General features: G+C 40.6%; 2 protein-coding genes across 3 annotated transcripts in view; one reads left to right on the top strand and one right to left on the bottom strand.

Moving 5' to 3' along the window:
* Window positions 1-1,271: 1,271 nt before the first annotated feature.
* LOC140738588 (electron transfer flavoprotein regulatory factor 1-like) lies at window positions 1,272-18,964 on the bottom strand. The gene is made up of 3 exons (XM_073066066.1): window positions 18,861-18,964; window positions 11,421-11,504; window positions 1,272-2,004 (listed from the first exon to the last, which is right to left on the bottom strand). Exons 2-3 carry the CDS (start codon window positions 11,469-11,471, stop codon window positions 1,792-1,794), a joined length of 264 nt encoding a protein of 87 aa, XP_072922167.1. The 5' UTR covers window positions 11,472-11,504; window positions 18,861-18,964; the 3' UTR covers window positions 1,272-1,791.
* The window catches only part of dnai7 (dynein axonemal intermediate chain 7), a 106,273-nt gene continuing 104,297 nt past the window's right edge, over window positions 18,469-20,444 (top strand). Inside the window, exon 1 of one of the 2 annotated variants that reach the window (XM_073066065.1) lies at window positions 18,469-18,646. In XM_073066065.1, the coding sequence (XP_072922166.1) occupies window positions 18,644-18,646 (3 nt within the window). In that variant the 5' untranslated portion in view covers window positions 18,469-18,643. Of the gene's footprint in view, window positions 18,647-18,940; window positions 19,028-20,444 lie in introns of those variants that run through there. The other variant, XM_073066064.1, reaches the window with a different exon arrangement.

The raw sequence follows: 20,444 nt of genomic DNA on the forward strand, positions 1-20,444 counted from the left end.
GGTCCTCTGCGAGATCAGAAAGGTAATCTATGTGTGGAGCTAAAAGAGATAAGGGAAGTCTAGAATGGATTTTTTTGCATCTGTATTTACTCAGGAAGCAGGCACAGGGTGTACAGAAGTGAATTGTTTGCTCTCTTGAAGCAAATTAGGGTGGATAAATTCCCAGGACCTGACAAGGTGTTCCCTCAGACCCTGTGGGAGGCAAGTGCAGAAATTGCAGGGGCTCTAGCAGAGATATTTAAATCATGCTTAATGATAGAAGTACTGGTGGATTGGAGGGTAGTCATGTTGTTCCACTGTTCTATAAGCAAACCAGGAAATTATAGGGTGATGAGCCTTACATCAGTAATGAGAAGGTTATTTGAAGGTGTCCTAAGAGACTGAATATATGAGAATTTGGATAGACATGGACTGATTAGGGACAGTCAGCATGGCTTTGTGCGAGGCAGATCATGTTTAACCAATCTTATAGAGTTTTTTGAGGAAGTTACCAGGAAAGGCAGTGGATCTTGTCTACATGGACAAGCATTTGACAAGGTTCCACAAGGGAGTTTGGTCAGGAAGGTTCAGTCCCTCAGCATTCAAGATGAGGTAGTAAATTGGATTAGACATTGGCTTTGTGGGAGAAGCCAGAGAGTGGTAGTAGATGGTTGCCTCTCTGACTGGAGGCCTGTGACTAGTAGAGTGCCACAGTGATCTGTGTTGGGTCCTTGCTTGTATGTCATCTATAACAATGATCTGGATGATAATGTGGTTAACAGGATCAGCAGATTTGTGGACAACACTAAGATTGGAGTATAGTGGACAGTGATGAATACTATCGTGGCTTGCAGTGGGATCTGGACCAGATGGGAAAATGGGCTGAAAAATGGCAGATGGAATTTAATCCAGACAAGTGCAAGGTGCTGCCCAGATCCTGAAGGCTCTACCATTGGAGGCTACATGCTTATTTCATCACGCTTTGCATTTTCTACATTTGGTGATAAGTGACCAGATCTGAACAATTGTAGCCAATATAAATAATGATTCACCAGATCCCACACGCTGAACCAGTATTCCAAGTGGAACTTCAGTGATCTGATGAGGTCAACTTGGCTACTGAGCAGACCTTTCTCTTCCAGTGTTTTTATGTTAAACTTTAACCTGCACCATTAGGCTTCAACGAAACCCACTCAGTTTTCTACAGTATCAAAACTGCCAGATCAAGAGATTGCATTTGTGTAGTAACTTCCACACTATTTAGCTATATCCATAAAATATAAACAAATACATAAAAATTAATCATTAATCTTTAATGAAAAATTGTTTATCAGCTGCATGTTAAATATAGTAAAACTGCTTTAAGTGTTGCCACTGATTGCTACATTTTACTGACAACACTATGCACTGCAGCAGCTGTGTGTCTCGTTATGATTTTAGCACATTTCAATATTGTTCTATTAGTAATTGTACTTTTAAAGTGGTTTATCCTTATAGATATCAATAGAATTCAAAATAAGTTGCAATCTATCAGCAAAAAAACCCATTAATTTTAAAATAGTGCTTGAATTTTCAAATTGTAACAATTTATTACAATGCATTGATCTGGCTGGCTACTGAGCAGATGTAATTCTTCCATTTCAAGGATGTTAGTTGAATCATGAAGTTTTACACTACTTGGCTCTTAAGTACACCATAAGTGATTAATAGATTCAAGTGCATCTGTGAATTACAGGTAATATGCCTGTTGATCATAGAATCACAAAGCTGTGGCAACGGTACATTCTGGAAGTCAACAGTAGTGTTATAAAGTCAGTCAGTATTCTCTTCATAGCGTTGTTTCATTGCTCTGTACTTCCTAAGATAATACAAAGCTTCAAGTTCCTTTATCACAAACTGCCCCCTTGCTATTAGTTCCTTAATTTTCTCAGGATCTGTAACATCTTTGTTTTTCATGAAAGTCTTCTTAAGATGATCCCTGAAGTAATCTGCTCCTTTTGGGTATTCTCTGCCAAGGTACAGCAACTGTAAGGCAAAATATTGAATTAATCCTTGATGAAAAGTTTACTTACTTTTAATGTATTTAAAGAACTTTGATCACCTTCCCTGTAATTAATGTACCGAATGCTTTCTGCTCCTTATTCCAGATAAACTGTGGGAGAATTACTTAGTAGTAACAGACTTCTATTCACATGACTATGGGCAGATTGGTTATACCCGGGTGAAGTTTACAAGAAAGTGAAGGATATATGTTGTGTTTGGTGTGAGATCGCAATCTCAAATTATATAAACCATTTCTCAGGTCCCTGCTTCCTGGGACAACTTAGATCGAGTCCGTAGCATTCTTAAGTGGAAAGATGACCAGCCAGAGGTCGGGGTCCACGTTAGTAGCAATGATATGGGTAGGAAGGGTGATAAAATCCTGCAAAGTATGTTCAGGGAGCTAGGTACTAAGTTAAAGGACAGGACGTCCAGGGCTGTGATAAGACCACAAGATATCAAGATAAGAGCCAAATTAGGCCACCTGACCCACTGAGTCTGCTCCGTAATTCCATCATGGCATATTTATTATCCTAGTCAACCTCATTCTCCTTTCACCCCATAACTTTTGATGCCCTTTCTAATCAAGAATCTGTTGACCTCCATTTTAAATATAACCAATGACTTGGCCATCTGTGGCAATGAATTATACAGGTTTACCTACCTCTGGCTAAAGAATTTCCTCCTTATCTCTGTTTTAAAGGGATGTCCTTCTATTCTGAGACAACGCCCTCTGGTCCCAGACTCCTCCACTACAGGAAACATCCTCTCCACATCTACTCTATCTAGGCTTTTCAATATTAGATAGGTTTCAGTGAGATCCCACCCACATACTTCTACACCCTACAGAGTACAGGCCCAGAGCCAAACATTCCCCATACATTAACCCTTTAATTCCTGGGATAATTCTTGTGAACCTGCTCTGGACTCTCTCCAATGCCAGCACAATTTTTCATAGATAAAGGGCCTAAAACTGCTTACAGTACTCCAAGTGTAGTCTGTCCAAGTCTTATAAAGTCTCAGCATTACATCCTTGCTTTTATCTTCTAGTCCTCTTGAAACAAATACTAACATTGCATTTAATATTTCCAGTAATATGAGTAATACTACAAAATATATTGTTTAAGCATTCTTTGTTTACATAATTCTTTATTGGTTACATACAATAAGTAATTGAATGGCATAAGTTATTATGCCACCACGTCATATATGAGCAACTCACTAAAAACAGGAAAAGAAAAATTAAGCAGGCAATTATCCAATATCCTGTGTTTTTGTTTTGATTAGTTTCTGGACTTACAAAACAGAACAGTGGTAACAAGGAAGTTTTAAAATGAACCCAGACGACTAAATACAGTACCTGTTGAAGTGCAGCACATTTTAATTTGGAAGGGGATAGAGATGTTTGAGTAAAAAAGGTAGAAAATAGACAAACTAACAAACAAGTACAACCACAGTTCATAAGCAGACAGTAATAGGTGATAATAATAAATTAAAAAAAAAGAAATGGCCAGCTACATTGGAAAGATAGGTGCGTTCAACTGTACAACAGATAATGGTGTATTGAGTGAATTGAGCAATATTTTGAAGCAAATGAAATAGCTAATGAGAAAAAAATGCCAATTTTGCTGAGTGCATTGGGTGGAAAGGCATACATTTTGCTTAGAAGTTTAACTGTTCCAGCCAAACCAGCCGAAATGAGTTTTGCCAATATTGTGAACGTAAGACAGGAATATTTAGAACCAAAACCATCGTTGATTACAGAATGCTTTCAGCTTCAAAAGCAGAACCAAAAGGAAAGGGAGTCAATTTCAGCATATGTGGCTAAATTGAAGAAATTATTCGAACATTCAGTGATGGGCTTAATGATGCACTGAGAGATCATTTAATTTATGGAATTTTACAAGATAACATTAACAAAACTGCTTCTAACTGAAGCATGACATACATTTAAAAGAGCAGATAAAATCACTGTATCCATGGAAACAGCAGCCAGAGATGCAATTGAGTTGCAGTCAGGAATGAAAGTGAGCGTTGACCGACTGTAGCCTAACGCTTTTCCAATGACCGATGGCGTTTCACCTCTTTCCAAACACTTCATTATTTCCACTTTATTTTCAATCGCGATCGTTTCCCGTCAATGGAACAGAAACACTGCGCCGGCTCCCAAGGTCTGCTGTGTCCTAAGGACCACAGCACTAAATTCCCCGGTTATCTAGTTGACCTTGTTAAGTGAAATGGTGTTGAAATCTGACCATTTGTAACTACTTTAAGCTTGAGGATTAATATTTAAGATTTTAATCCATTTTATAAAAGATTTTCCTAACTCATATTTTTCCAATACCTTAAATAAAATAAAATAAATAAAAAATCCCATTCCAATCTATCAAATGCTTTTTCTGCATCCAAGGTAACTGCCAAACTCATTTCCTCTCTTTTTTGTGCCAAATGAATTATGCTAAGTAACCGAGTTATATTATCCGTTGATTGTCTATTTTTAATAAAGCCTGTTTGATCCATATGTATTAATTTTGGTAAATATTTAGATATTCTATTAGATAAAATTTTTGCTATTATTTTATAATCTGTATTCAACAAAGAAATAGGCCTATATGATGTTGGTTTTAAAGGATCTCTATCTTTTTTTGGCAATACAATTATGATCGCTGTCAAAAAAGATTGTGGGAGTTTGTGCATTCTTTCCACTTGATATATTAATTCCATAAAAGGAGGAATTAGTAAATCTTTTAATTTTTTATAAAATTCAGGCGGAAAACCGTCTTCTCCTGGGGATTTATTACTCTGAAGTGATCCTAAAGCTTCTTCAACCTCTTTTAATGTAAAGGGCATATCTAATCCTTTCTGTTCTTCCAAATTTAATTTTGGAAGAGTTATTTGTGATAAAAATTTATCTATCTCAGCAATTTTATTTTGTGATTCTGATTGATATAATTCAGTATAAAAATTTTTTAAAGTTTCATTAATTTCTAAAGGTTTATAAGTAATCTTATTTGCACTTGTTCTAATTGCATTTATTGTTTTAGAGGCCTGTTGTGTTTTCAACTGCCAAGCAAGAATCTTGTGTGATCTTTCACCTAATTCATAATATCTCTGTTTAGTTTTCATAATTACTTTTTCTGTTCGATACGTCTGGAGTGTATTATATTGTAATTTTTTATTAACAAGTTGTCTTCGTTTTTCTTCTGTCGTATATCTTTGAGATTCTTTTTCTAACTTTGTAATATCTTTTTCTAATTGATCTATTTCTGCCATGTATTCCTTCTTAATTTTAGACGTATAACTTATGATCTGACCCCTCAAGTATGCTTTCATCGCAGATCAAACAACTTGCCATGTACTGTTTGGAATGCCAACACATACAGAAGATGCCAAGAGCAGCACCTTTGCATCGCTGAGAATGGCCTGCATTGCCCTAGCGGAGAATTCATGTGGATTTTGCCGGACCTTTCATGGGCAAAATGACCTTTCTTGGTAGCAGTGGATGCAGCTACAAAGTGGCCAGAAGTGTTCCCAATAGCATCCACTACAGACTCACACACTGTTGATGTATTGAGAAGCCTCTTTGCAAAGATTGGTGTTTCAGAACACTTAGTCAGTGACAATGGACACAGTTTATTGTGTAACTATTTCAGTCATTGCTGAAAATAGATAGATAGATAGATAGATAGATAGATAGATAGATAGATACTTTATTCATCCCCATGGGGAAATTCAACTTTTTTTTCCAATGTCCCATACACTTGTTGTAGTAAAACTAATTACATACAATACTTAACTCAGCAAAAAATATGATATGCATCTAAATCACTATCTCAAAAAGCATTAATAATAGCTTTTAAAAAGTTCTTAAGTCCTGGCGGTTGAATTGTAAAGCCTAATGGCATTGGGGAGTATTGACCTCTTCATCCTGTCTGAGGAGCATTGCATCGATAGTAACCTGTCGCTGAAACTGCTTCTCTGTCTCTGGATGGTGCTATGTAGAGGATGTTCAGAGTTTTCCATAATTGACCGTAGCCTACTCAGCGCCCTTCGCTCAGCTACCAATGTTAAACTCTCCAATACTTTGCCCACGACAGAGCCCGCCTTCCTTACCAGCTTATTAAGACGTGAGGCGTCCCTCTTCTTAATGCTTCCTCCCCAACACGCCACCACAAAGAAGAGGGCGCTCTCCACAACTGACCTATAGAACATCTTCAGCATCTCACTACAGACATTGAATGACGCCAACCTTCTAAGGAAGTACAGTCGACTCTGTGCCTTCCTGCACAAGGCATCTGTGTTGGCAGTCCAGTCTAGCTTCTCGTCTAACTGTACTCCCAGATACTTGTAGGTCTTAACCTGCTCCACACATTCTCCATTAATGATCACTGGCTCCATATGAGGCCTAGATCTCCTAAAGTCCACCACCATCTCCTTGGTCTTGGTGATATTGAGACGCAGGTAGTTTGAGTTGCACCATATCACAAAGTCCTGTATCAGTTTCCTATACTCCTCCTCCTGTCCATTCCTGACACATCAAAATGAATGGATGCACTGTACCAGCCAGCTACAGTGTACAGCTTGGCAAAAGATTTGCCCTGAGTCAAAAGAGTAATGTCAGAAAAACACACTACACTAACACTGAATCAGAGGCTCGCCAATTTCCTCCCACGTAAATTGCAATACAATACGCTCCACAACCAACAACTCACTAGCTATGTGGGGTCATCCCCTGCCCTCACTCTTGGATCTCCTCAAACCCAATCTCAGAAGAAGTACGCAAGGCAAATGAATGAGATAAATTGAGCGCTCCTCAAACAAGATGCTTCCATGATTCTCTCCTGGACAAGCAGTCCTGGAGAGGGACCACAGAGATGATCAAAAGTGAGTACTTGGAAAGATTAAGGATAGAACTGGATCACTCTCCGACACAGTGGACATAGCGTCTGATGTCACCTGGAGACATTAAGTGTTATACAAGACTGAATTAAGCCAAAGTCGTAAAACCTACTACAGGCTGAGTACCGCTTATTCGAAACGTTTGAGGCCTGAAGTATTTGAGATTTTTTATTTTTTCGGATTTTGGAATATATAATGATAGCTTGGGATCACCATCATTTCTGACTCTAAGTATATGTGCTAACGGTAAGCAGTCTTTGCCTTACACGTATACTTTATTACATACCATTAATATAATGAAAATACAAAGTGTGCAGTGTAACAAAAGCAGCACTGCAGCATCAGAATACCTGAATCAGCTGTTGAACAACACCAAACAACGGCAGGCTTTCCGTCTCCACCTATGAGGTTGTGTTTGGATTTAAAGGTTACAGTACACTGCACTTTAATTTACTTTTTTTTAGGTTTTACGTAAGGAATAAAAACAATCAGTATTATAGACTTGCTCTGGTTCTAGATTTTCGTGATCAGCAGATGCTTTAAAAATTTAATTCCATGCCTTTTCATAAATTTCTGCAACCAGCCTGCCAGATTAGATAAAGGAGAATTCTAAAATATTCCATGAGTATACTAAGAGTAAAAGGGTAACTGGCGAGAGAGTAGGCTCCCTTAAGAATCAATGTGGAGCTATGGGAAATAGATGAATTCTTAAACAAAGACTATTTGTCAGTATTGACAATTGAGGAGGACATGAAAACTAATGAATTTGAGCGAGGGCAGAGTGATATTAAGGAGTATATTAACATTTGAAGGAGGACCTGTTGGAGGTTCTGAAATACATAAAGATAGATAAGACCCTCAGGCCTATCCAGGACTATATATCTTAAGAAGTTATGGCAGGAGCTTGGTATAGAATTTTTAACATCATTAGCTGTAAGTGAGGTATCAGAACACTGGAAGACAGGTAATGTGCCTTTATTTATTTAGGACAGCAAGGAATCCTGAGGGACAGGATTTATTTGCATTTGAAAAGGCAAGCACTGATTAAGGCTTTGTTCATGGAAAATCACGTTACCTGAATTTGATCAAATTATTTTGAAGAGATAACCAGAGGGTGGTGAGGGCAGGGCAGTAGAAGCTGACTACCTGGGCAAGGCCTTTGACAAGGTTCTGCATGACAGGCTGGTTTGGAAGGTTAACTCGCATGTGATCCATGCATGATGAGTTAGCAAATTAGACATAAAAAAATTGGTTTTATGGTATAAGGCATAGGGTTGCCTTTCAGATTGGAAGCTTATGACCAGTTGTGTGCTGCATAGATTACTACTGAGTCCTTTACTGTTTGCAATATATTTTCTCTAATTCCACTGCAATCTATCTAATAATGTTATTGCAATGAATTTGTTTGGGTAACTACAATGTTGATATGGTGATGATGAAGGAATATAGGGTGGTGTGTCATTTGAAAGCAAACTTAAATGTAATGGCATTCCCATGTAAACTACTGATCTCCTCACTCTTATAATCTCCAGTGAATAAAAGCCCAGTTGACTCACACTCTTCTCATAGCACAGTTCTGCAATACGAGCAATCAGTCTGGCAAATCTTTGATGTGCTCTTTGAAATTGAGACTCTTAGGTAAGTAGATCAAAACTTTATACGATATCTAATGTGCACTCTCACCAAGCAAAACACCACTACTACTCTTGCTTCTACACTCAAAACCTCTTGTGAATGTAGGCTAACATACCATTTGCCTTAACTGTTTGCTATATCTGCATGTTTACTTTCAGTGACTTGTATATACAAGGATATTCAGATCTTATTGCACATCTGCAGATCCCAATAGGTCTCTACATTTCTGTTGTTCTGTTATTCAGATCCCTGTGGTTTCTAGCTAGTCACTATCTTACATCACAAAAACTAATTTAATCCTACTCTCTATAACCTGTCAACTAATTTTTGATACCTATTATACTGCACGTGCTTCCATGGTTAGAATAATAAAATCCTACTGGCTTTAACATTGCATCCTAACTTCTTATATGAGATTTTATCAAAGATCAGCTGAAAATCTAACAGCTGGTTCTCACTTCTCTATCAAGTATTTACCTCCTTTTAAAAATCCCAATAAGTTTGTAAAACAGGATCTATTAATAAATCCATTTCACATAGTCATTAATATTTCACAAGTGCACTATTTTATATGCTTTGTAACAGGCACTATTGTTTCCCTACTCTGATGACAGATGATCTGTAGATCCTGGTTTTCCTGCTCTATCCCTTTTCAAACAGTCATCATCATCAGCGATCACTCGTATGACTCTCCTCCTGGTGGTTGATCTGGTCTCGAGACCCACAAGTCTCATTGCAGTGTTGGCAGGTGTAGGTCACTGAAGTGGTGGTGGATGTAGCTGGTTGGGTTTTTCCCAGTTTCTCTTTACGTTAAAGCCCCTTAGCCTCAGTGGACAGTGGAGGTATTCTTCGAGCTGTGCAGTCCCTCACAGACATTCCTTCTCCAGCCTTCGCTATGCTGTGCTAATTTCTCCCATCCATTCAGGTTGATGTGGCACTTCCTCAGGTGGGTCTTGGTGTTGACTTTGAACCACCTTTTCTGCTGTCCAGGAGTGCACTTTGCATCCTTAAGTTGGCCGACCAGGAGTTGTTTAGGGAGGCAGGAGTCAGACATATAGATTAAGTGGCTGACCCATTGCAATTGGTGTTGAGTCATGATTGTGGCTATGGAGTTAATGTTAGCTTCCTCCAGGATGCTGGAGTTAGTGTGCCTGTTCTTTCAGCTAACTCTCAGAATCATTTGGAGGCATCTTTGTCAGTACGTTTCTGAGGATTTTATGTGCCAGCTTTATTGTCCATGACTCCACTCCACATAGCAAAGAGGGGACGACTATAGCTTTGTAGACCAGAAGCTTAGTGTTGATCCTGATACCCTGATCTTTAATAATCCTCTTTCACAGCCTGGCAAAAGCTCCACTTGTAAAGCCTATTCTGTGATATACTTCAAGGTCAATGCTGGCGCTTGAAGAAAGAAGCTTGCCAAGATTTGGGAAATGATTAGTGTTCTTCCAGAGGGATGTTGTCAACTTGGATGGTTGGAGGTTTAGGAGCTTGATATAGAGCAGGGTGTTGCAGGATTTGGGTTTTCTTGATGTTTAGATCAAGTCCCAGGAGCTTGTATGCGCCGGCAAAAGCATCCATTATGCACTGTAGATCCTCCTCAGAGTGAGCTACCATGGTGTTATCGCCCGCATACTGGAGCTCCATGATGGAAGTAGTTGACACCTTGCACTTTGCCTTGAACCTTTTTAAAGTTAAAGAGCCCCCCTGTAGAGAATTTAGACCCCTTGTGGGAGGTATTGGCCTGTGAGGTGAAGAATGGTTGCAATGAAAACAACAGAGTTGGGGCTCCTCTGTTTGATCTCAGTCTTAAACTTGAAAGGTGCTCTTTCAGAGCCACTGTTGCATATCATTGTATAAGAGCTGCAGGATCTTGAGGTATTTCTCTGGCAACAGTGGGGTTATTTGTCACCACCTAAACTGGAGGGACCATTTCATAATTATAGAATTTTGAAAGATGACAAGCAATGCATAGGCTATTTGCCTGGTTGACTGTGGTTGCTGGAAAAGCTTTTGGACATCTGAAGGTGAGTCATTCACAGCACTATACCTTGTCAGCTGCTCGAATCACCACAATATGGATTGGCTGATCCTGCTGGGTCTTCGGGTGATGACAACTCTTGGCATGTAAAGGGTGAAGAGTTCAGCCGAGGTAATGCTGAATGTTGGGGTTAGGTTTAAGTCTCTCTTTTAATGGAAAATGTCATTGCCTTTGTGAATGTTACTAGGCTATTATTAGCTTAAGATGGGGTCTTTCACCAGACAAAAATGGCCTGTGTTGCTTTAAGAACATATCTGGAGTAGTCCACTGTGCTATTGTCAGTGAATATTTCACACTACTTCTAGGGGGAATAATCAGGCCCAAGACACTATCCTTCCAGTAACCACAATGTTCAAAGTCAGGACAATTTTGCTATAGAAAATAACTAAATTTGTTCCTCTTCAGTGATGAATCAGTTCACAGCTGCTGACAACCAGTCAGCTAACTATCAATATAGCTATCCTTTCTGTGCAGGACTACTAACAGCAGCAAGCCAAGGCACTTTGGAAGAAGGCTGAGGCAATCAACATTGTCTAACTATCCATCAGCAGTTGTCCCTAGGAATGGCGCAGAACAAATACTGCTGGAGAAAACGAAATAGCGCTGATTGTTTATCTTTCCTCAGCTTGATCCAAGGTGAGTAAAACTGAAAGTCTTGCGGCCATTTTAACGCTGACAAGAACTGGTTAATTTATATCAAGGAGTGAGCTGCAAACTTCCTGAACTACATGACTTGTTTGATCTTAAAGCAGTACATCTACACACTGAATCCTCACCGTAAATTAATAGCTAAATGTTGTTACAGAACATAAGCCAGGGAACTTACATTTTTGTACAGCTTTATTACTTCACTTCTTAGAGGATTTGCCATGTTCATTAAAAGGCTTTTTCATCCAAACTTTCAATGATACTGTAACCAAAAAACAAAAGCTCAAATTCAGGCATATTAAAAGACATTCTTATATCTGCATCAGAAAATTTAGTTTGAGCCCCACGCCAGAATTTTAGCATAGACTCTGCACTGCCAGGTTGCACAACTGGAGAGGCCATCTTTTAGGTGAAACATTATGTCCAATCTGCACTCTCCACTGACGGCGGAAATCTCAAGTTATTGCTTTAACATTGGAAGTTTCCTGACAATATTTATCTATCAGACATTTACAATTCATATAAAGTCATTCATCTCCTAGTTGCCTTCAGGAATTTTGCAGTGCACAGAAGGGCAATTGTGATTACCATAGAATACAGCAATAGTGACTACATTTCAAAACTGATTTACTAGCCTGTAAAGAACACTCATCATTAAATGCAGCTTCTTTTACAGGTCCTCATCTTAAGTACAGTTTTCCTCATTATTTTTTATTTAAGACCAAGACTGTACCTAAAGATAACAGATTTTAGGACGTTGACAAAGGCAGGATGCAAGCTTCATTTTTCAAAATGTCTCTCTTCCCCCTAACTCCCAATAAGTTATTGAGAACTTTTTCCAGCTAAGGTGCTGCAAAACCAAATTATCTTCTTATATTATGACCCCAAATTCTTTAACCAAGTGTCCTATTCTGTGAAATGTACAATGGATTATCTTTTGCTCTCCTTCACATTAAGTTTCACAGCCAATCTTCAAAACAAGCAAGGAATCAGAATATACATACAAAGTCACAGCAAAAAAAATATCATTTGGCAGAAATCAAATACTTTCTATCAAATAACTTAAGCGAGAAGTGAAACTTATCTAAATTTATGATGTTTTTACACTTAGTATTTTTGAGCAATTTGTCACTTTTGACCCACTTAAAATGATTTCATTTCACTGGTCTTTGGCTCCTGTGCCTCACCCTCTTTCCACTCTCTCAACCCTCCAGTGTCCTATTATCTTCCTTCCCAACAAACACCCACTTTTGATCACCTTCTGCCAATTGCATTCATTAGCTCCTCCTACACTTATAAAACTGAGATATTATGTTAAATGAGTTCTGTGTGTGTATACTGTTAGAATAAAACAATCCAACTTTTATAATTCCTTTGGAGTGTATTAATACAGGTTGAGTACCCCTTATCCGAAAACTCCTAAATTCCTAATTTTTTTTTGTGCGCTGACAGCATCACAAATGGATAATTTCATATCTGCCGGGAAGGTTCCCAGGCAACACGCAGGTTTCTATGCATTACAGATGGTTTTTGCTTTCTGGAATTATTCCTCAAAATATCCGTGGTATTTCTTTGTCTGACCAACATGTTATTGCGTTTGTTACATTGATAGTTAGGAGGGCCATCCTGTTGAAGTGGAAGGATACGCTGGCTCCCACTTTTGTCACATTGGTTCTCTCAAGTGATGCTCCGTCTTAGTTTGGAGAAAATTAGAAGTTGAACCTTTGAACCTATGTTTGATTTTGAGAAAAGATGGGGTTCATTTGCTCGTTACTGTCACTTGAGTTAATTGATAGATTTCCTCCACATTCTATTTGTAAATTTTGGTGCTTTTTTTTTTCTTGCTGGTGGTTTAATGTTTATCTTTAGAAGCTTTTTGTATGATGCATGGCTCTGGGGTTGAACACCTAATGGGTTTTTTTTCCTCTTTTTTTTTGTCACCAAAATTTTTCAATCTTTAAAATAATGTTTTTTTTCCTTGAGACATTGTAAGTGTTACCTATTTCGATGTACTCTTGTTAATTTTGGATAATAATAAAAAGATTTGTAAAGAAAGAAAGAAAGATGGTTTTGAGATGTGACCTGCATAAAGTGAAAAACGAAGGTCTCGATCATGTATTGAAAAAAGTGTAGGAGTGAATATATACTGCTTAACGTTGTGCTGACCATGAAACAAGCAAAGATCTATCACGATGAACTGAAAATTGAAGATAATTGTGAATATTCAGCAGGCTGACTGCAGGAATTTAAGAAAAGATATGGCATTAAATCTTTAAAGACTAAAAAAAATATATAAAGATCGCGAAACAGCAGAGAAACTCATTGATAAGTTTGCCAATACCGTCACTGATGAAAATCTAACATTAGAACAAGTTTATAATACTAACAAGAAAAAATCTGCAGATGCTGGAAATCCAAGCCACACACACCAATCTACAATACTGATTGTTTTTATACCTTACATAAAACATAAAGTAAAATACAAATACAGTGCACTGTAATCTTTTAATCAAAACATGGCATCGTAGGTGGAGACTGAAAGCCTGCTGTTAAACAATTGATTCAGGTTTTCTCACAATGCTGCTGTGCTACTTTTATTACCCTGCACTCATCGGATTTTCATATTAATGGTCTGTAACATTTTTTTACTGTTCAGTACATACAGTATGTCTGATGAACAACTGTGAGACTGCTTACTGACAGCACATAAATTCAATTGGAAATGATGGCTCCTTCATTGTATATTCTAAAATATGAAAAAATCCAAAATCCAAAACACTTCTGGTCCCGAGCATTTTGGATAAGGGGTACTCAATCGGTATAAATGTTGACTATCAACAAAACTGTTACACTACATCGTAGAGTGGGCTGGGGAATATTATTCAATATTTCAATATTCAAGAAAACTTTTTAATTTTGATCTTTTACTGTTTCAAAATAACAAAAAAGAAAAAGGGCCTGAAGCAAAAGTTTGGGCACCTTGCATAGTCAGTACTTAGTAACACCCCCTTTGGCAAGTATCACAGATTGTAAATGCTTTTTGTAGCCAGCTAAGAGTCTTTCAATTCTTGTTTGGGGGATTTTCGCCTATTCTTCCTTGCAAAAGGCCTCTAGTTCTGTGAGATTCTTCGGCAGTCTTGCATGCACTGCTCTTCTGAGGTCTATCCATAGATTCTCAATTATGTTTAGGTCTGTGAGGGCCACGGCAAAACCTTCAGCTTGTGCCTCTTGAGGTAGTCCATTGTGGATTTTGAGGTGTGTTTAGGTTCATTATCCTGTTGTAGAAGCCATCCTCTTTTCATCTTCAGCTTTTTTACAGACGGTGTGATGTTTGCTTCCAGAATTTGCTGGGATATAATTGAATTCATTCTTCCCTCTACCAGTGAAATGTTTCCCGTAGTACTGGCTGCAACACAAGCCCAAAGCATGATCGATCCACCCCTGTGCTTAACAGTTGGAGCAGGGTTCTTTTCATGAAATTCTGCACCCTTTTGCTCATTGCGGCAAAAACGTTCTATTTTAACTTCATCAGTCCACAGAACTTGTTTCCAGAATGCATCAGGCTTGTTTAGATGTTCCTTTGAACCTTTTGAATAGAACTTTTTGGCCACAATGAGCAAAGGTATGGAGAAAAAAGGGCGCAGAATTTCATGAAAAGACCACTTCTCCAACTGTTAAGCACGGGGGTGGATCGATCATGCTTTGGGCTTGTGTCACACAGGGAACATTTACTGGTAGAGGGAAGAATGAATTCAATCAAATACCAGCAAATTCTGGAAGCAAACATGTCTGTAAAAAAGCCAAAGATGAAAAGAGGATGGCTTCTACAACAGGATAACGATCCAAAACACATCTCAAAATCCACAATGGACTATCTCAATAGGCACAAGCTGAAGGTTTTGCCATGGTCCTCACAGTTCTCTGACCTAAACATCATCGAGAATCTGTGGATAGACCTCAAAAGAGCAGTGCCTGCAAGATGGCCCAAGAATCTCAGAACTCGAAGCCTTTTGCAAGGAAGAATGGGCGAAAATCCCCCAAACAAGAATTGAAAGACTCTTAGCTGACTACAAAAAGCATTTACAAACTGTGATACTTGCCAAAGTACTAAGTACTGCCATGCAGGGTGCCCAAACTTTTGCTTCGGGCCCTTTTCCTTTTTTGTTATTTTGACATGTAAAAGATGGAAATAAAACAAGTTTTCTTGCTTAAAATATTAAAGAAATGAGTCATCTTTAACTTAACGCCTTTTGGAAATCAGTTTATCTTTTACTTGCTTAGCTATTCACAGTAAAAGAAACTTTGACCAGGGGTGCCCAAACTTTTGTAAACCACTGTACCATCAGTGGATAAAAGTGTGGCCATCCATTTCTCCAAATTATTCAGGAACTGATGTTGTAATATTGACATCCAAGTCACCAGATTTTTTTTTAGTTACCATTTCACAAAATACATAACTTGGTAACTTTGATATTTGCTGACACCATTTTTAATAACTAAATCAATATTTGGTGATCTGGGATTCTGGAGTAGTTGTGTGTATTTGAATGCATTGGTTTTGGTCATCTGTTATTGTACTTTTCCTATGATTTCTTAAGCTGAAGGATTCACAGACTTTTTGTTCTCTATAGATGTAATGTTCAGCACGGACTAGAAGGGCCGAGATGGTCTGTTCCCATGCTGTAATTGTTATATGGTTAATTTGGTAAAGTGGTTTACTATTGCCACATATATTGAGGAACAGTGAAAACACATCTTACAGGTGAATTCATTATAGCAGTGCATTGATATAGTACAAGGTAAAACAATAACAATGCAGGATACAGTTACAGAGAAAGTGCAGTACGGTAGGCAATAAGGTGGAAGATGATAACAAGGTGAAATGTGAGGTCAATAGTTCATTATACTAGAGAACTGTTCAATTGCCTTAAACAGTGGGATAAAGCTGTCCTTGAACCTGGTGGTGTATGCTTTCACACTTTTGTTTCTGAAGAAGGGTCTCCACCCACAACATTGAACATTCATTACTATTGGTGCTGCTTGATCTGATGAGCTCTTGCAGCACTTTGTGTGTGTTGTTTTGTATTTTCTACTTGATAGGAGGGGAGGAAGAGCAAATGTTTGGGGTGCTTGATTATACTGGCTGCTTTACCAAGGCAGAGGTACGCATCACCAAGGCCTGGACTGATGAGAACATCCCACAGCAATGGAGAAATGCAAACATCATTGTTATTTATAAGAACAAGGGTGACAAGGCCATCTGCGGCAATAGTAGGGGCATATCACTCTTTTCTGTTGCTGGAAAGGTCCTGGCTAAGGTGATACTTCAGATGATCATCAGCAACATCACCGAGTCAATGCTGCCTGAATTACAGTGTGGATTTAGGAAGAACAGGAGCACAATCGACATGATCTTCACAGCCCGGCAGCTTCAGGAAAGGTGCCGGGAGCAACATCAGGACCTGTTTATGACCCTTGTCGGCCTCTCCAAAGCATTCTACACTGTGCAAAGAGAGCTCTTATGGGATGTCCTCCTCAGGTTTGGCTGTCCCAATAAACTTGTTAAATATCCTCCACCAGTTCCATGATGAGATGACTGCTCGGGTGACCACAGGAGGACAAGAGTCCGAGCCCTTCCTTGTACCCACAGGGGTGAGTGCTCTTTAACATCTTCCTCTTGTGTGTTACCAAGCTTCTCCATGAGATTGAAGACAGCAGCGGTGTAGCAGTAAATGTCAGATTAGACGGCAATCTCTTTGACATCAGGAGGCCCCACGTAACCGCCAAACTCTGTAGAGAGTGGGTCCTGGAGCTGCAGTATGCAGACGACTGTGCTCCTGTGGCCCATACTCTGGAGGATTTTCAGACTTTCCTTGCTGTGGCGGTGAGAGCGTACAGCAGGATGGGGCTGACCATCAATACCACCAAGACAGAAGTGGTTTGCCAATGGAGTACCAGTGTTCCACCCACCCTACCTGCCGTCACTGTTGGTGATGAAAAGCTGTCAGTAGTGCCATCTTTCAAATATCTGGGGAGCATTCTCTCTGAGGATAGCGGCATTGACAACGACATCCAGAGCCGCGTTAAACAGGCATCAGCTGCCTTTGGGAGACTTCAGCGTAGAGTCTTTCAGAACAGGAGCCTTCGTCCCTCCACAAAGGTCGCTGTATACCAAGCGGTCTGTGTCACCACCCTCCTTTATAGCTGTGAAGCTCGGGTAACCTACAGCCGTCACATCACGTCTTGGAGCGCTTCCACATAAGCTGCCTTCAGTGCATCCTGGGAATTACCTGGCGTGAGCGGGTGCCTCACACTGAAATACTTGTTAAGACCATCTGCAGATGTATTGAGGCCATGATCACCCAGCGTCAGCTGCAGTGGCTGGGGCACGTGATAAGGATGCTTCCATGTCGGCTACCCCGCAGAGTGTTATACGGCCAGCTACATCATGGTCGACGCTCAGCTGGAGGGCTGAAGAAGCACTATAAGGATCAGATGAAGAATGCTTTAAGGAAGTGCAAGGTCAGACCCGAGGACCTGGAGAATGTTGCTGCGACAGCTGTGTAGGGTTGGGGTTTGTATTCTGGAGATGGAAAGAACAACCAGAAGACAGCAGAAGAGAGCCAGGAGAAATGCAGACATGGTTGCCATCACTATCACATATACATATCCCACCTGCAATAGAACTCGTGGGTCCAGAACAGGACTGTATAGTCATCAAAGGATGTTAAAGGAGTGGATGTCATCATTGAATTTTGATGGACAACCGAAGAACCAAGGCAGAGAGAAATTCAAACAAGAATCCATTGAGGGGAGAACACACACAAAATGCTGGTGGAACACAGCAGGCCAGGCAGCTTCTATAAGGAGAAGCACTGTCAATGTTTCGGGCCGACACCCTTCGTCCTGACGTCAACAGTGCTGCACACAACTCAAAATATCAGGGAAATCACCCTCTCCTCAATGGAGCAAACATGAGGAAACCTGCAGATGTTGGAAATTCAAACAACACACACAAAATGCTGGTGGAACACTGCAGGCCTGGCAGCATCTATAAGGAGAAGCACTGTCGACGTTTCGGGCCGAAACCCTCCGTCAGGACTAACTGAAAGGAAAGATACTAAGAGATTTGAAAGTAGTGGGGGGGGGGGGGGGATGCGAAATGATAGAAGACCGGTGGGGGTGGGATGAAGCTAAGAGCTGGAAAGGTGATTGGCGAAAGTTAATTGTAGTCGGTAACGAACAAATGCCGTACCAAGCCGTCATGCATTCAGAAAGTACGCTTTCCATGGTGTACAGGACTGCTGAGATCCTCCAACAATTTGTCTGTTGTTCCAGATTAAGTTTTTTTGATCTCGTGTGTCTCCCATTCCCATGTCCCTTGAATTCCTTCTGTTGTGAATGGTAAATATTCCCTATTTGAATCGTAAATGTTTTGTTCAGATACTGAGACCCAACACCGCCTTCCGCACCCGAGCTCGGGAAAGCTCGGCGGTCGTAGCCCGAAGCCGTTCCATCTCCCCACCGCCACTCTCGCACTACAGCACCCCCTCGCTCCACAATTACCTCCCTCCCTCCCACCCTCTGCCGGACCACAGCTCTCTCCCTGAACACCTACCGAGATGTATCACCGTCACTGCCCTCTAAGTACACCGGAGCCGTAAAGCGGCTAGTCGTAAACAGCTGCAGTTCGGGCCAATGGGCGCGCCTGCGCTGTACGCTCCCAACGTTGCCCGGCAACGGGGGCCGAGCGGGTAAATAAAGCCTGGCGGAGGTGGAAAGATGGTGAGTCTGTTCTGGGGGCTGGGGCAAGGGAAAGGAGAAGGAGCAGGAGCAAGAGCAAGAGCAATAGCAAGGAAAGAGAAAGGGGAAAAGGGCTATCTAATGGTAGACGGTTGGAGGAAGGAGAAGTGGGACGGCCGTTGGAGCAAAAGTTTGGGGTCAGGGATTACATTGAGGGGTATTGGACAGGGAGCTAGGGCAAGGACCGGAGTGCAAGGAGTTGGATCAGAGAAGAGGGGCTGGGGGCCATTGCAGTGTCGCTCTGTTAATTAACACCGACTTTCACCAACGGTTTATTTCTCTGTACTATACAACTTTGTCTCAACTTCCAAACAATTCGTAATTTGGAATTGGAACTATATTATTGTCACATGTAGCGAGAAATTGTATGGTATGCTGTTCATGCAGATCAAATCATTACACGGTGCGTTAAGGTAGAACAAGGTAAAACAAGAATGGAGTGTGACAGTTACAGAGAAAGTACGGTGCAGATAAGCTGTAAGGTGCAAGATCAAGTCGAAGTAGATTGTAAGGTCAAGAGTCCATCTTAACGCACTAGGTTCAATAGTTTTATAACAGCGGTAGAAGCTGTCCTTCAGCCTGGTGATACCTGCTTTCAAGTTTTTATATCTTCTGCCCGATGGGAGGAGGGAGAATGTTCAGGGTGGTTTGTGTTTTTGATTATGCTGTTGCAAAAAGTATAGGCAGGGTCCAAGGAGGGGAGTATTGTTTTGGTGATGTGCTGAGCTTTATCCATAACTCTGCAGTTGCTTGGTGTCATGTGCCGAGCAGTTGCCATACCAGGCTGTTATGCATCCAAACACGAGGAAATCTGCAGATACTGAAAATTCAAGCAACACACACAAAATGCTGGTGGAACGCAGCAGGCCAGGCAGCATCTATAGGGAGAAGCACCGTCGACGTTTTGGACCAAGACCCTTCGTCAGGACTAACTGAAAGGAAAGTTAGTAAGAGATTTGAAAGTAGGAGGGGGAGAGGAAATGCAAAATGAGAAGACCAGAGGGGGCGGGGTGAAGCTGAGAGCCAGGAAGGTGACTGGCAAAAGGGATACAGAGCTAGAGAAGGGAAAGGATCATGGGATGGGAGGCCTAGGGAGAAAGAAAGGGGGAGGAGCTTTACAACAGCTCCCCCCTTATCAGCGGGTTTTATAGTAAGATTGGGATTAGTGCGGAGGGAGCGGAGAGCAGAGCGTTCGGAGGGAGAGAGGTTGGAATTGGAACATGGTGTGGTGAAGTCGAGACGGTTGATGTCCCGTCGGCAATTAGCAATAAAGAGATCCAGAGCAGGCAGTAGACCAGAGTGGGGTGTCCATGAAGAGGAGGAGGGTTGAAGACAGGAGAAGGGGTCATCGATGGGGGTAGAAGAGTCCTTGCCAAATAAGTAAGCTCGGAGACGGAGC

Source organism: Hemitrygon akajei, chromosome 14 (assembly GCF_048418815.1).
Source record: "Hemitrygon akajei chromosome 14, sHemAka1.3, whole genome shotgun sequence".
NCBI classification, from domain to species: domain Eukaryota; kingdom Metazoa; phylum Chordata; class Chondrichthyes; order Myliobatiformes; family Dasyatidae; genus Hemitrygon; species Hemitrygon akajei.

Coding starts and splice junctions, on each gene's coding strand:
- LOC140738588 (XM_073066066.1), bottom strand. CDS start 11,471: ATGAACATGGCAAATCCTCTAAGAAGTGAAGTAATAAAGCTGTACAAA. Junction 2,005..11,420: donor TAATAAAGCTGTACAAAAAT/GTAAGTTCCCTG, acceptor TTTGCCTTACAG/TTGCTGTACCTTGGCAGAGA.